This window comes from Triturus cristatus, chromosome 6, assembly GCF_964204655.1.
Source record: "Triturus cristatus chromosome 6, aTriCri1.1, whole genome shotgun sequence".
NCBI classification, from domain to species: Eukaryota; Metazoa; Chordata; class Amphibia; order Caudata; family Salamandridae; genus Triturus; species Triturus cristatus.
The window spans coordinates 1814411259-1814424510 of NC_140589.1; the positions used below are offsets into that span (position 1 = coordinate 1814411259).

Genomic DNA, 13252 nt, shown 5'->3' on the forward strand with positions numbered 1-13252 from the left:
ACTAAAGGTCCCTATGGAAAATTGCATGGGGAAAATGCGTTTTGGGACCCCCCTTTTTTCTCAGCCCCCGCTTGACAAATCCCCCCGAGACTTTCAGGGTAGGAGGGGAGCGGAGCACCCCACCTATGTTGAAAATTTCACGAGGATTCGTCAACCGGCGCCAAAGTTATTTCAAATAGAATGTTGCGGATTTCCTATGGAAACACGGTCCTAACTATAACTATCTACTGGCGACCGCCAGTAGATAATATACACATATAAACATACATATTTAGAAATGCGTACGCATATATATACATATATATAAGCATACACATGCATATGAAGTACATGAAATATTGAATAAAAGTAATAAAAGCAAACGTAAAAAGCTTTTGATTGTTCTCTAGTGCCTTTAGTCAACAGCACCTTGAAAAGTAGGAAGCCGTACACTTGTCCATGAAACCAATCTTGCGGAAAACAAACATACTCCAGGCGTTTGATCGTAAGATCCCGAACATAAACAGTTGGGGGCGGGTCAAATTTTGAAAGGGGCAGGGCAGACAGCAGGCTGTCTCCATGTTCCTCTTTAAAAAGATCAGCATATTAAAAAAATTAAAATAAAAACACAATCCATTTATTTAGTGCCTGAATCCGACACTCCTGCACCCTAAACATAAGAAGATTTCAAAGAAAGGAAGAACACCTTTCCGTATCCAACTGTTTACCTATAACGACATATCATTTAAGTAAACTGACTCACCCGCTGAACCCAAACGTGTGCTAGAGTTGGTACATGATGTACAAAAGGAATTGTAAAGGGTCGCCGTTCCTCGCCCGACGATAACCCAAGTTAGTCCAAGCTTCGCACTTTCCCGCCGTAGTCCCTTAGTGGATTACTACTTTGTGATGCATGTAAACGAGGCATCGAACAGCAGATTCTACACGGGCACTGGTCTGAAAAACTTAAAAGAATAGGGATCCTACGGCTTTGCAAGCATATATTTCCTTCCGTCTCTGGCACCTTAGTAAAAGTTTTTTTTTTCAGTTCTATCCGCTTTTACTAGCGAAGCATGAGCGTTTCGATGTGTGTTGAAACTGCTTCTAATGGATTTACAACACGTCCCGAGGCACATCATGGAAACAAAAAGCAGACTAATTAGAAAACACAAGAAGGACAGACGCCCATTCAAATTCCAAATAGCGCTATAAGTAAAGCACTGTGTTTCCACTAACAGGTATCCTTGCCCTACTTCTGTTTTCAGATTACTATAATTTAGGGATCAATTTGACGTCTTAGTCCTTTCTTAGTTTCATTGAACACTTGTCAAACGCCTTATAACAGTATTGTAGGTGTCTTTTCACCTTGTGTCCCTCGCGTTTCAATGCCATTTTTAGCAGTTTCCCATTGGTGCCGTTCGCACAGCGTCCGATGCAGGCGCACACCTATCGGCGTGTTGTTCCTCCCGCATGACTCTTTCGCGGTATTGCTTCATGGTAGAAGAGTCGAGGTTCAACGCTGAACACGAGGGAATACAAGCAACGCCAACAACTCCTCCTGCTTTTTTTTCTCTTTTAGAGCCGTCCCAGTTGGACTGGCTCGCGAGCCGTCACAGTTGGACGGACTCGCATGACTGGTTTCTTACCTTTATGGGGCCATGTCTTTGGCCCCATAAAGATAAGAAAACCTTTTATGCCAGCATTAAGTCGGGGCAGCCAGTCCAACTGGGACGGCTCTAAAAGAGAAAAAGTGTACGTCAGAGACGCTCTTTTCCAATGGCTGGCCACCGTTTAGCATAAACGGTGACGCCAGCCAATGGAAAGGAGGGGCCGGGCTTAAAGCCCACTAGAGAAAACTAACCGAAAACGTTAAATCTCGCCAGCGAGACTGCGCATGTCTGCGCAGCCTACGCTAGCCGAGACCTAAAAATGGTACCATGCAGGAAAACCACCTGAAATCCCCATCAAAGACATTAATGTGCCAGTAGTGCTGAGATAATGCTAATGTGCTGATTTCTTGTGAGAAACCAGGTAGGATTTGCCTTGTATATCAATATAAAATACCACAGCTTTGTCAGGAAGGGCAATTGCATCTATTACCTCCACGTCCCTCTCGCTTCTCTCCATTACGCAATGAGGCCCCTACACCTCGTAGACACACCCCCTACCAAAAAAAAAGGCACCGTCCCCTCGACCATACCTGTTCTTTTGTGCCTGTAGACGGTATGGGTGGGTGCGGTGCGCTCACTCCCGCGTTGGTTTCTTTGTTTGTTTTGGTTCTGCCGGTGTGGTGCTTCCTGCTGTGAGGTTGGCGTGGGCTGGCTTTTGCGTTCTTCTTTCTCTAGCCGGCTTGGTGTTTTCTGGCTTCATCTGGCATGCTGTGAGGGGCTTTCAGGTACAGTGGGGGTGTGGGCGTGGGGCACCTCCCTCTTTTTCTTTTTCTGTCGGGCCCTAGGTCTGCGATGTTTGCCACCGGCCAGCTTGTGGATGTGTATGCCTGCCTGTTTACGCCTTGCGGTGTTGGGGCGGGGTCTGTCTCCTTCGATGCAGGGAGGCCTTCTTGGTTACCTGCCTGTTTTCGCCTTGCTTGGAGGTTGGCTGTGCATTCTTCCAGTCAGGGTTGGCGTTGCCTGTGGTCTTGGTTGCTTTCGCCGGCCGGAGGTTTGCTGTGCTTTTCTCCGGACGGGGAATGTGTCTGCCTGTGTGCTGGCATCATGGTAGGCTGCTAGGGGCTTTGTCTTTCTGGTGCGTGGGGGAGTGGGTTTGCCTGTGGGTGTGGAACACCTCCTTTATTCCATTTTCTTGCCGGACCAGAGGTCTGCGGTGATTGCCGCCGGCCGGCTTGAGGACTTGTGCGGGGACTGTTGTCCCCACTGTGTCATCCTCTCTTCCTTGCTGTCCCTGGGTGTAGCGTCTGTTTTTCTCCCTGGACGGAGGTCCCTGTTCCTGGGGTGTAGCGCCTGTTTTTTTCCCTGGCCGGAGGTCGGCAGTGCCTTCCTCTGCTCGGGGTGGGCGTGGCCTGTTTCCGGGGCGTTTCTCCAGTCCGGTGGGTGTTTTGTGTTGGGATGGCTGGGGGGTGTTGTTGAGCCTACCGCCATTTCCCATTGTCTGCTCCAGCTCGCGTTTGTCCTCTGCAGTTGTGCGTGGGGGCTGCTGCCTGGGTATGCCTGGTGCTGTAGGCTCCCCTGTCACGGCACGTGGCTCATCCTCCGCATTGCTGTGCGTGTGGTCCTGGTGCACATTTATCGTGCTCGGTGTGTGCACTTGTTGCCCTGTTTCTCGCCTCTTTGTTTGTGCAGGCGTTGCAGCGGGGGGGTGGGGGGGGAAGAGTGCGGATGCTGGGTTTGAGTGTCCTCTGGCCTGTTGAGTTCCATTGGGGACGCATGGGGTGTTTGCCTCTCTCATTCCGTTGTTTGGCCTGGGGTGCTGTCCTGTTTCTCCTGTGGCCCACGTGAGGGACTGTGCCTGCTCGTGGTGCGGCGGGTTGTTTTCCCTGATTTGTGCTGGTTTGGTTCTCCTGCCTGGTGGTCTGCTGTGCCTTTTTCCGGTGGTGTGTTGGGCCGGTTTCTCTCTCGGTGGTGTTCGGGGGTGGTTGTGGCTGCCTCTGTGGGGTGCGTTTCTTGGCCGTTGGCTGTGCTGCGGCCTCGTGCGGGCTCCTTGGGCCTGGCGCCTGTCTCTTGCTTGGACTTGGCGTTCGGGCTCGAGGTCCTGGTCCTGCTTCTGGGGTTGGTGCAGGCCTGCTCCTGCGCGGGTTGGTCGGCCTCTGGTCTTTGGCCTCTGGCTGTAGGTGCCTAGTCCTCCGGCTCCCCTGCTCTCCTCTGTTCATGGTTGGTGTTGCTTTGCTGCATTGGGCCTTGTGTCTTGCCTGGTTCGTCTTTGTGGCTTTTGCTGTCCACCTGGCCTTTTCTTCTGGGTTTTGGCGCTTTCCTTCCTTGTGGGAGCCTGTCCTCTGGCCATGACTGCGTGCGCTTCCCTACGTCCTGGTGGTCGTGTCTGCCCATATCTGGCGCTGCTTGGTTCCCCGTGCGGATTCAGCTCTGCAATGGTTCCTGGGTTTTGGGACCTCCTTCGCCTGCGGCTGTCCCTGGGCTTGTCACTGCGCTTTGGAGCGGTGCTCTGGCTGTCGCACTGCTTTGTTGGGCCCCTGGGTGCTGCTACCTTTTTGGCCCTTCTTTTTCATGTGCTGGGCTTCTCAGCCGCTGTGGTGGGGGTCTGTTGGTGGGGGCTGTGGTGCCCCTCCATTCGTCTAGGTTGGACGTCCTTTTTTTTTTCCTGCATGGCGGGCTATGTTTTTGTTGTTTTGTTGTGTCCTAATGGGTGGGCTGTCCTTTTCCCATTGCTCGTGGGTTTTCCTGTGCTCTGCCTCTGTGTCTGCGTTGCGATGCTTGTGGGCCTGTCGCTGTTTTTTTTCGGGGCTTCTCTGTGTGCAGTTTCTTCCCCTTGAGTATCAATCAATCAATCAATGACATTTATAGAGCGCGCTACATACCCGTAGGGTCTCAAGGCGCTGGGGGGGGGGGGGGGGTGCCGCTACTGCTCGAACAGCCAGGTCTTCAGCTTCTTCCTGAAGGAGAGGTGGTCTTGGGTCAGGCGCAGGTCGGTCGGGAGGGAGTTCCAGGTCTTGGCGGCCAGGTAGGAGAAGGACCTTCCTCCTGTAGTCGCTCTTCGGATGCGGGGGACGTCGGCGAGGGCGTGGTTGGTTGATCGGAGGTGGCGTTTGGGAGCGTAGAAGTTGACTCGGCTGTTGAGGTAGCTCGGGCCTTGGTTGTGTAGGGCTTTGTGTGCGTGGGTGAGGAGGCGGAAGGTGATTCTTTTGTTGACGGGGAGCCAGTGAAGGTCTCTCAGGTGTCCGGAGATGTGGCTGGTTCGTGGGATGTCGAGGATGAGTCTGGCTGAGGCGTTCTGGATCCGCTGGAGTCTCTTCTGGAGCTTGGCGGTGGTACCGGCGTAGAGGGCGTTGCCGTAGTCCAGTCGGCTGGTGACGAGGGCCTGGGTGACGGTCTTCCTGGTCTCGGTGGGGATCCACCAGAAGATCTTCCGTAGCATGCGAAGGATGTTGAAGCATGCCGATGAGACGTTGTTGACTTGCCTGGTCATGGAGAGGGAGGAGTCCAGGATGAAGCCCAGGTTGCGTGCATGGTCTGTCGGTTTGGGTGCGGTGCCCAGGGCGGGAGGCCACCAGGAGTCGTCCCAGGCGGAGGGTGAGGAGCCCAGAATGAGGACCTCCGTCTTGTCCGAGTTCAGTTTCAGGCGGCTGGTCGTCATCCATTCGGCTACCTCTTTCATCCCTTCGTGCAGGTTGGCTCTGGCGGCGGCGGGGTCGTTGGTCAGGGAGAGGATCAGCTGGGTGTCGTCGGCGTAGGAGATTATGTTGAGGTTGTGCTGGCGTGCGATGGCCGCGAGGGGGCTCATGTAGACGTTGAAGAGGGTGGGGCTCAGAGAGGATCCTTGAGGGACGCCGCAGATGACTTCGGTGGCCTCTGACTTGTACGGTGATAGACGGACTCTCTGTGTTCTTCCGTCGAGGAAGGAGATGATCCACTCCAGCGCCTTGTCCTGGATTCCGACGTTGCTGAGGCGTTGTACTAGGGTGCGGTGGCAGACAGTGTCGAATGCCGCGGAGAGGTCTAGGAGGATGAGGGCCGCTGTTTCTCCGTTGTCCATCAGGACTCGGATGTCATCGGTGGCGGCGATGAGGGCGGTCTCGGTGCTGTGATTGGCTCGGAAGCCGGACTGTGAGGGGTCGAGGGATCCATTCGTCTCGAGGAAGGCGGCCATCTGCTTGTTGACGGTCTTCTCGATGACTTTGGCTGGAAACGGGAGGAGCGAGATGGGGCGGTAGTTCTTGAGTTCGGTGGGGTCCGCTGTGGGTTTCTTGAGAAGAGCGCTGAGTTCGGCGTGCTTCCAGCTCTCAGGGAAGGTGGCGGTGTCGAAGGATGTGTTGATGATGTCTCGCAGGTGGGGTGCGATGACAGCGTCAGCCTTGTTGAAGATGTGGTGAGGGCAGGGGTCAGTCGGTGATCCGGAGTGGATGAAGTTCATCGTGCGGGTGGTGTCTTCGGTGCTGATCGGGGTCCAGGCGTGGAGGGTGGTGGTGGGGGGTGGTTGTTCGGTCTTGGTGTTCGTTGGTTGGTTGTTGAATGAGTATGGCGGTGATCCTTCTCTTCAGCTTCCCCTGTGGGCTGTTTGGTTGGGTGCCGTGGTTGCTTCTTCCTGCCTGGTCGTTCCGTCTTGATTCTGCCTGTTGGCTGTTTCTTGTGGTGGGCCTCTTTGCCTGCTGTTCCGATGGTTTGCTGGCTTGTTGTGGCTTTTCGGACTTTATGCTGGCATCTAGTTTTGGCCTTGCCTGCCTTGTTGTGCTGGGTCCTTTTGGCTGCTGGTGGGCTGTTGTGGCTTCCCCTTGTTCCTGCCTGGGTCCCCTGGATTCTCCAGTGTGCTGTTCCCCATTCGTCTTCCTTCTGTGAGCTGTTTCGGCCTGGGGGGGGGGGGGTTGGCTTCTGGGTTCCGCCGCGCTGCCGGTTCCTAGGGCTGTGCTCCTGGCTTGGGTTGTCCCGTGTGCGCCTGTCCTGTGGCGGGTTGGTTGCGGTGGTTCTTCCTTGTGGGGTGTTTGGCTTTTGGCTCTGGGGCATTCTTGCCTGCTTTCTTTTTGCAGGTGGCGTTCCTGCGCGTCCCCATTTGTCTGCGGTTTTTGGGGCTCACTGTTCTGTCTGGGCCTTTCCAGTTCCTGCTGTTTGGCCTCTGGACTGTTTGCAGTGGGGCCTGGGTGTGGGTTGTCCTGATGGCTATTCCTCTGTTGGCCTTGTTCCGGTGTCTTGGTTCGGTGGGTTGGGAGTCCGGTTTTTGCTGGGGCCTCCTGCTTCTCCTCATCCTTTGGTTCCTCTGTTGTTGGGACTGGTGATGATCTGGATTCTCCAGTTCTGTGGCCCTGTATACTTTTCCTGATGCCTTCTCTGGTGTTTCCGGGTTGGGCGACTTGCTGTTGGGGCTTGGTGGCTGGCGTTCAGCTACGGTCACCTCTGCTGTGCGAGTGCTTTTTTGGAGTCTGCCTGGTCTCCTTCTGCTCTCCATTGCCTGTTGGTTGGGGGCTTGGTGTGTTCGTGCACACATGGTTCCCTTTACTATTGCTCTGCCTCTTGTGCTCCGGCTGGTTTTTCGGGGCTTTGCGGTCCCGTTGCCGGTGCCTGTTGGTTGGTCTGGTCTCCTGGTACTTTGAGGGATGGTCCTTCACTCGGTGGATGTGTCCCTCTTAGGGCTTTTCCTCCTGTTTGGCGGACTCTCTGGTGTTCCCCTTTTTTCTTTCCTTTATGGGGGGTTGCGCCTTCTGGCCCTGCTGTTTTTTTGTCCTGTTGTGTCAGCTTTCTGGCATGGGGGTTCCTCGGCTACTGGTTTTGTGGGTCTTCTTTCTTGCCCGTGTGTGGGGCTGGGCTTGCCTCTGGGATGCGGTCAGCTGTGTTGCGTCTGGCTTGTCTTTCCTGTTTGTTTGCCCTTCTTTGGTGCATTTTGTTCCGATGTTTTGGGCTTGTGCTTGGACAGTTGGCCTTGTTTTTCTTTGGCTTGGTATGTCTCATTGCGCAATGGGGGGAAGCGAGAGGGACGTGAAGGTAATGTTTCTATTACCTACCGGTAATCACATTACTCCTAGTCCTACTCTCGCTTCTCTCCATTACGGCCCACCCTCCCTCCCGGTGGCTCGGCCAACTGTGTCTACGGTGGCTTGGTAAGTACAGGTATGGTGGAGGGGGCGGTGCCTTTTTATTTTGGTAGGGGGTGTGTCTATGAGGCGCAGGGTAGGACTAGGAGTAATGTGATTACCGGTAACTAATAGAAACATTACATACAGTTGTCTCTGAAATATGCAGGCAACAGTATCACACTGCACAGTACTTTGCCAGATGTCCTTATAGAAACAAAGCTTATCAGTAAGGCCATTGAAGAAACTTGTTTTTGTCAAAGTGCTTTTCTTTATTTGTGTGCACACCTGAAAATAAAGGCGGCTTGAACAACAGCTGGGGCATGTGACGGATGTGACAGAAGCTGACAACCCAAGAAGTGGATCAGTTGAGCGTTTTAAGCGCATGTAGAGGCAGCTCGGGATCTGCTGCACCATACGGCGTAAAATCCCATCACTTAAAAGTTGTCGTTTGGTGCGGGTGAAGCCAAGAACCCACTCAATCCATCCAAAAAACCTATAGATCTTTGCTAGTGTCTCCCCGAAGCATCCTAATCTCTAGTGTTCCGTTTTTCCAAAGTGGGTAAATTGAGTATCCTTACTTTTGATAATACTGACAGCGGGAGCAGAGCGGGGTGGGGGGGGGAGGGGCAGGACGGATGGCGGGAGGAGGGCAGGGGCGAAAAAGAGGAACATCAACATTTAAAACAAGTATTAGTGAAAGAATGCGGTGGCAGACGTCAAAGATAAATAAAGCAATCAGCAGTCTCTTTTGATTGAATGGAATGTTTCCACTGGCACAGACTCTTTCAAAGCAGTGAAAACACATGTTTTAAGTAGGTGACTTCCTTGTAAACCTCTGGGAGCCGGAGGGGGGAGGAGGGTGCGCAGGTGGGTTTAAGAACAACAGAAGTCCTTGAATACCTGGGTTCAAGGATTAAAAACAACGCCTGGGTTCGAAGATTAAAAACAACGCCTGGGTTCGAAGATTAAAAACAGTGCCGGGGTTCGAGACTCGGGTGGGGGGAGTCTCAACATACTGTGGTTCTGGGCAAATGACTTTGGGGCTTATTACGAGAGCGGCGGTCTTGAGACCGCTGTACCCGTGGTGGCAGTCTGACCGCCGTAACCTAGGTGGTTCGACTGCCTAATTACAAGTCTGGTGGTCGGACTGTTACCAGACCGCTGCAACACCGCTGGCACCTCCAGGATCATGAATCCCACGGGGCTGGTGGAGTTCAGAGTGGAGAGGAATGGAGGCAGTGCCGACCCCAGCACCACTGCCCTTCCGCAAGCCTTTTATCACTGCCATAAAAAGGCTGGCAGAACGGCAAGGAGGGGGCCGTAAACAGGGCCTCCAGGCGCTGTTGCCCGTTCTGTAACGTGGCTGGGGGCACATGTTGTGCATGCACTATGTGGGATGCATGACATGGTGCATGACAGCAGTACGCGCACGACAGTGCAGGCACTGCTGGGTTGCTGCATTAGCTTCAGGCTCACTTAGTGAGCCGAAGCATGCAGACAGCGCAAGACCGCAGCCGGTACACCACCGGCCTGGTGGTCCAGTCGTAATGTGGCAGTCTTAAGATCGCCGGCATTGCGGTCTTGTGGCTCTATGCAGCTTCAGCCGTTGGACGCCAAAGTCGTAATAAGGCCCTTAATCTCTTCTCTTCATGCCTACAAATGAATGTGTCCGTGTGTGATGCAGCTGGCATGTGTACAGAGCTCTGGTACCTTTGGAGTGGGGGACAAAAGTTTAAAAAACATGCAGTCGCCAAACACGCTCAATCACAAAGAAATAGTAGTGCTGTAAAAGGCGGACGAAAGGTTCAGAGGGAGTACTTGGTCCAAGCTCCACTGATAAGAAAACAAACACAGAGAAAAACGAGCACAACAGAAAAATAGCATGCTGAACAGAAAGAAAAGGAAAACCGAGTGACTGGAATACAAACAAATGGAAAGTAACAGCGGGCTGTAAGCCCCTTTTAAGTTTTTGTTTTTTAAATACAAAATTCTTCACACGGTCAGCACAAGTGCTGTGCAGGCGAAACCTAAAGGAGCGTTTGTTTTCTATTTGTCTAACATAGGTGAACAGTTTAAAAAATACATTTAGATTAACATAAGTAAAATGTAGACAACACAGCCCAGGTCTGAAGGTTTAAGAAAGACTTGCTAAACCAGAGGCAAATAAGCAACACAATCATTTGATTTCACAGATTGTCTACATCTACATCCACAGGAATCTCAATGGTCGATTATGAGTGCACCGCCCACATTTGCCATGACGCCATGGGCAGACGCTGTCAGGTTTGGTGGATCACTGGAAGCTCTAAAGATATGTCTCAACCCTATGTTGGCAGGGATTGCATCCCCCAGTCCTGGGTTTTCTTTAAACATCCCACTGCTTTCTGAATGCCATGAAATCATCTGGTTAGCTCAAGGTGTCATGCTTACACATGCCTGTGGAGAATAAGGGTACATCATACAATGACTAATCCTACCATGCTAAGAGGGAGTTCAGGTAATCTGGTGTTGTGCGATCAGGGCTCAGAGGTGGTGACGTCACAAAGGATGCCGCCTTGGCCCAGTTTTTGCTCCAATAATGTGTTCCATCTGTTCCAAGGCTGGCAGTGATCGGTTCCCCAAATACCAATGTGCCTAATAAAAAAGAAACTGAAGGTTAATGATCTTTATGATGGAATATGCGCTAGGTACGGTGCAAGTGAGACCAGAGGTATACAGCTTTCCAAAAAGTCACATCACAAATGGGTGCTAATACTACAGATTCTGTGCCACCGTAGTTTGTATGAATCAATAATGCTGTGCACCCAAAAAAATTTACAAAAACCAGAGCATGTTCATAGGAGTTGTCCCTGGTACACCATGTTTACAGTATTAACATGCATGACATATTATGTTATGTTTTTTAAAGTGCATGTAGGTTTCTGAAAATGCCACAGCCAGCACTTGCCCACAGTGATACATGGAGGCGACTGTGGTGCAGGCCTAAGGGAGACTGCTGGTTCTTGGGAGCCGGCTACATGAAATGACAGCACTATGGCCCTCAATGTTCCATTTCTGGCACAGTACAGTTCTAAAAAAGGACTTTCTTTCACATTTTCTCAAAAATTCCAATGTTTGTCCATAGTATTGTGAATCATGTGTTAACAATTGGAAACTATCAATAAGTGTAGAGACCTTTTTAGGTCTCGCCTGACCCAGCGCATGCGCTGGTCTGGCGAGACTTATTGAGAGGGCTCTAAAAAGTGCTACCAGGCCAGCCTAGAGCTACAGTGCATGTGCGCGGGCGCGCGCGCCGCGCAGTGCCGTGATTACTTTCACTTTCGCGGCCGCAGCAGGGCCGCTTTGATGTGTGATCGCAATCACTTTCACTTTCGCAGCCCCACGGCCGCTTTGCATAGCCAATAGGTCTCGCTTTAAGGACCTTATAAGTATTTAGTTATGCAACTGTTGCATGGCTAAACACTTATAAGGTCCCAAAAGCGAGACCTATTGGCTATGCCAATGCTTGTTTGTATTACATTAAAGCCCTACTGTCAGAAAACTCCAGCAAATCAGCTAAAAAAAGATAGCTTTCTTACAGGTTTCAGGGAGTGGGAAGACGCTGTCAAAATACAAATACACACAAGACCCGTAAATGTGGCGGCCATTTGCTTAAAACCACTCAAACTAGCAACACACCAGAGAGTGCTGCAATTCTCTGAGTAAACTAAGGTGTATGTGCCTGGATTACACACATTAGGCCAGTGGAGTCAGCTGTCGCCAGCTAACAATACCAAGCAAAAACACATGACAATTGATAAGGTATTGCAGAGTTGTTTCAAAATACCAGACAATGATTCTAATAATGAGACGCGTGGTTTTGAATCTCAATGAACATAATGAAACGACCGTAGGTTGTATTCATGGGCAAGTGAAGATTTGTAAACTGGTTCTCCTGAGTGAACTCCACCACACTTAGGCCGTCATTATGATACCATCGTATTGGGCAAGTGACCATAAGTTGGCGATCCCACTTGGCCTATTACGATCAGACCGCTCTGCAGGCGGTCGGAAAGTGCCTTTTTCCTATTGTGACTTGTGCTGCTGCCCAGAAAAAGGTCTGCAGCACTAGCCACAGTAACAAATGGGACTTGTGCACATCCATGCACCGTGTACCAGGCACCATGTGGTGCCTGGCACACTGTGCTTGGATGTGTGGGGGTACACTACATGTGCCTCCCAGGCCACTTAGCAGTGGCCCACGGGGGACAGGGGCCCTGCTTGGGGCCCCAAGGTCCGTTTTCGTCTGCCGTTACATGGCAGTGGGACTGGAAAGGAACATCCTAATACCAATGGCGGTGCCTGCGCAGGCACCGCCTCCACTGTAGGGATAGGATTCCAACCGCCGCCCAGACGGGATCTTGGATCCTGTCGGATGGCGGCAATCTTTCTCCCCGACCTCCTCACTCCGATTTGTAAACTGGCAGTCGGACCGATGGCCTGGATGTTAGGTGGACCACCACCGACAGCCTGTCAGTGACAGTCCGCCCGCCCCCGTAATGAGGCCCGTTGTATCAAAATGAAATGACAATATCACTTTGTAAGACTCAACTTTGGATTATTAAACATGAATCCCAGGGGCTAACCGTGACTCTCACGTTTGAATTTATCTTCAATTCAACTTAAATATTTCAATTAGTACTGTAACTACATGCTTACACGCTTTACACTAATAGCTGTGCTGTATACACACTACTACATTTGCAGCTATATGTATATAACTATGATGAAATGTGTCTCAATATGCACACTAACTTGTAGTTTGTCAACATGTTTGTTAAGAGAAATTGATTTACCCTATCCTTGACGTAGTCCGGGTTTAGCTTCATTCGGGAGGGATATGTAGCAAGACTTCCAGGCATAAGCATCAGAAATAAACCCCTAAGAACCTCTGTTCTGTGTGTATTGCGTACCTACATTCTTTATAGATGTAAGAGTCAGGCCTAGGGTTTTTTTATTCTACAAAAATAGCCGTATCAATACCTGAACAGCAACCAAGCTAGTTGGCTAGTACATAAACCACTATAGAATACTAGGCAGTTTATAATCAAGCACAGCGTCACTAGCCCAAAGTGTACTATAAAAGCCCTCATATTATGGGGTCTTTAAACATGGGTGGAAGCAGCAGCTCCACCCAGGCCTAATTACCCCTACAGCCAGGGCAGGCTCCAGCAACAGCTGCCTGTGGTTATTCCGCTCACTTGCGAAGGGCAGCCATAATGGAGCGGGAGAGTGGCAGGGAAGTTGAGGACATCAGCTTGGCATTGCTACCTTCTACCAATGACGGACAAGCTGGGCTGCCTGGTGGAAACAACCTAATGCAATACAACCGTGATCTGGGGACCCTCCGGGGTTCACCCCGCACCTCACTGCATGCAAAGCAGTGTATGTAAAAATCAGGAAATTCTCAAGGTTCCAGTGGATCTAGGGAACGATGTAACCCTTAGCATTGCCTTCTGTGGGGTACACCAAGGAAAAAAGGAATTGGAGTACCTCCTACATGTGTTTTACTGGCGAGGAAACCTCAGGAATGTGCGTTTT

The 13252-nt window shown here is 51.3% G+C and overlaps 1 protein-coding gene across 1 annotated transcript in view; it reads right to left on the reverse strand.

Moving 5' to 3' along the window:
• The window catches only part of LOC146822078 (dihydropyrimidinase-related protein 1-like), a 234961-nt gene that overhangs the window by 114434 nt on the left and 107275 nt on the right, over positions 1 to 13252 (reverse strand). The window contains exon 10 of the mRNA XM_085613175.1: positions 10150 to 10306. Within this exon, the coding sequence (XP_085469301.1) occupies positions 10150 to 10306 (157 nt within the window). The remainder of the gene's footprint in view (positions 1 to 10149; positions 10307 to 13252) is intronic.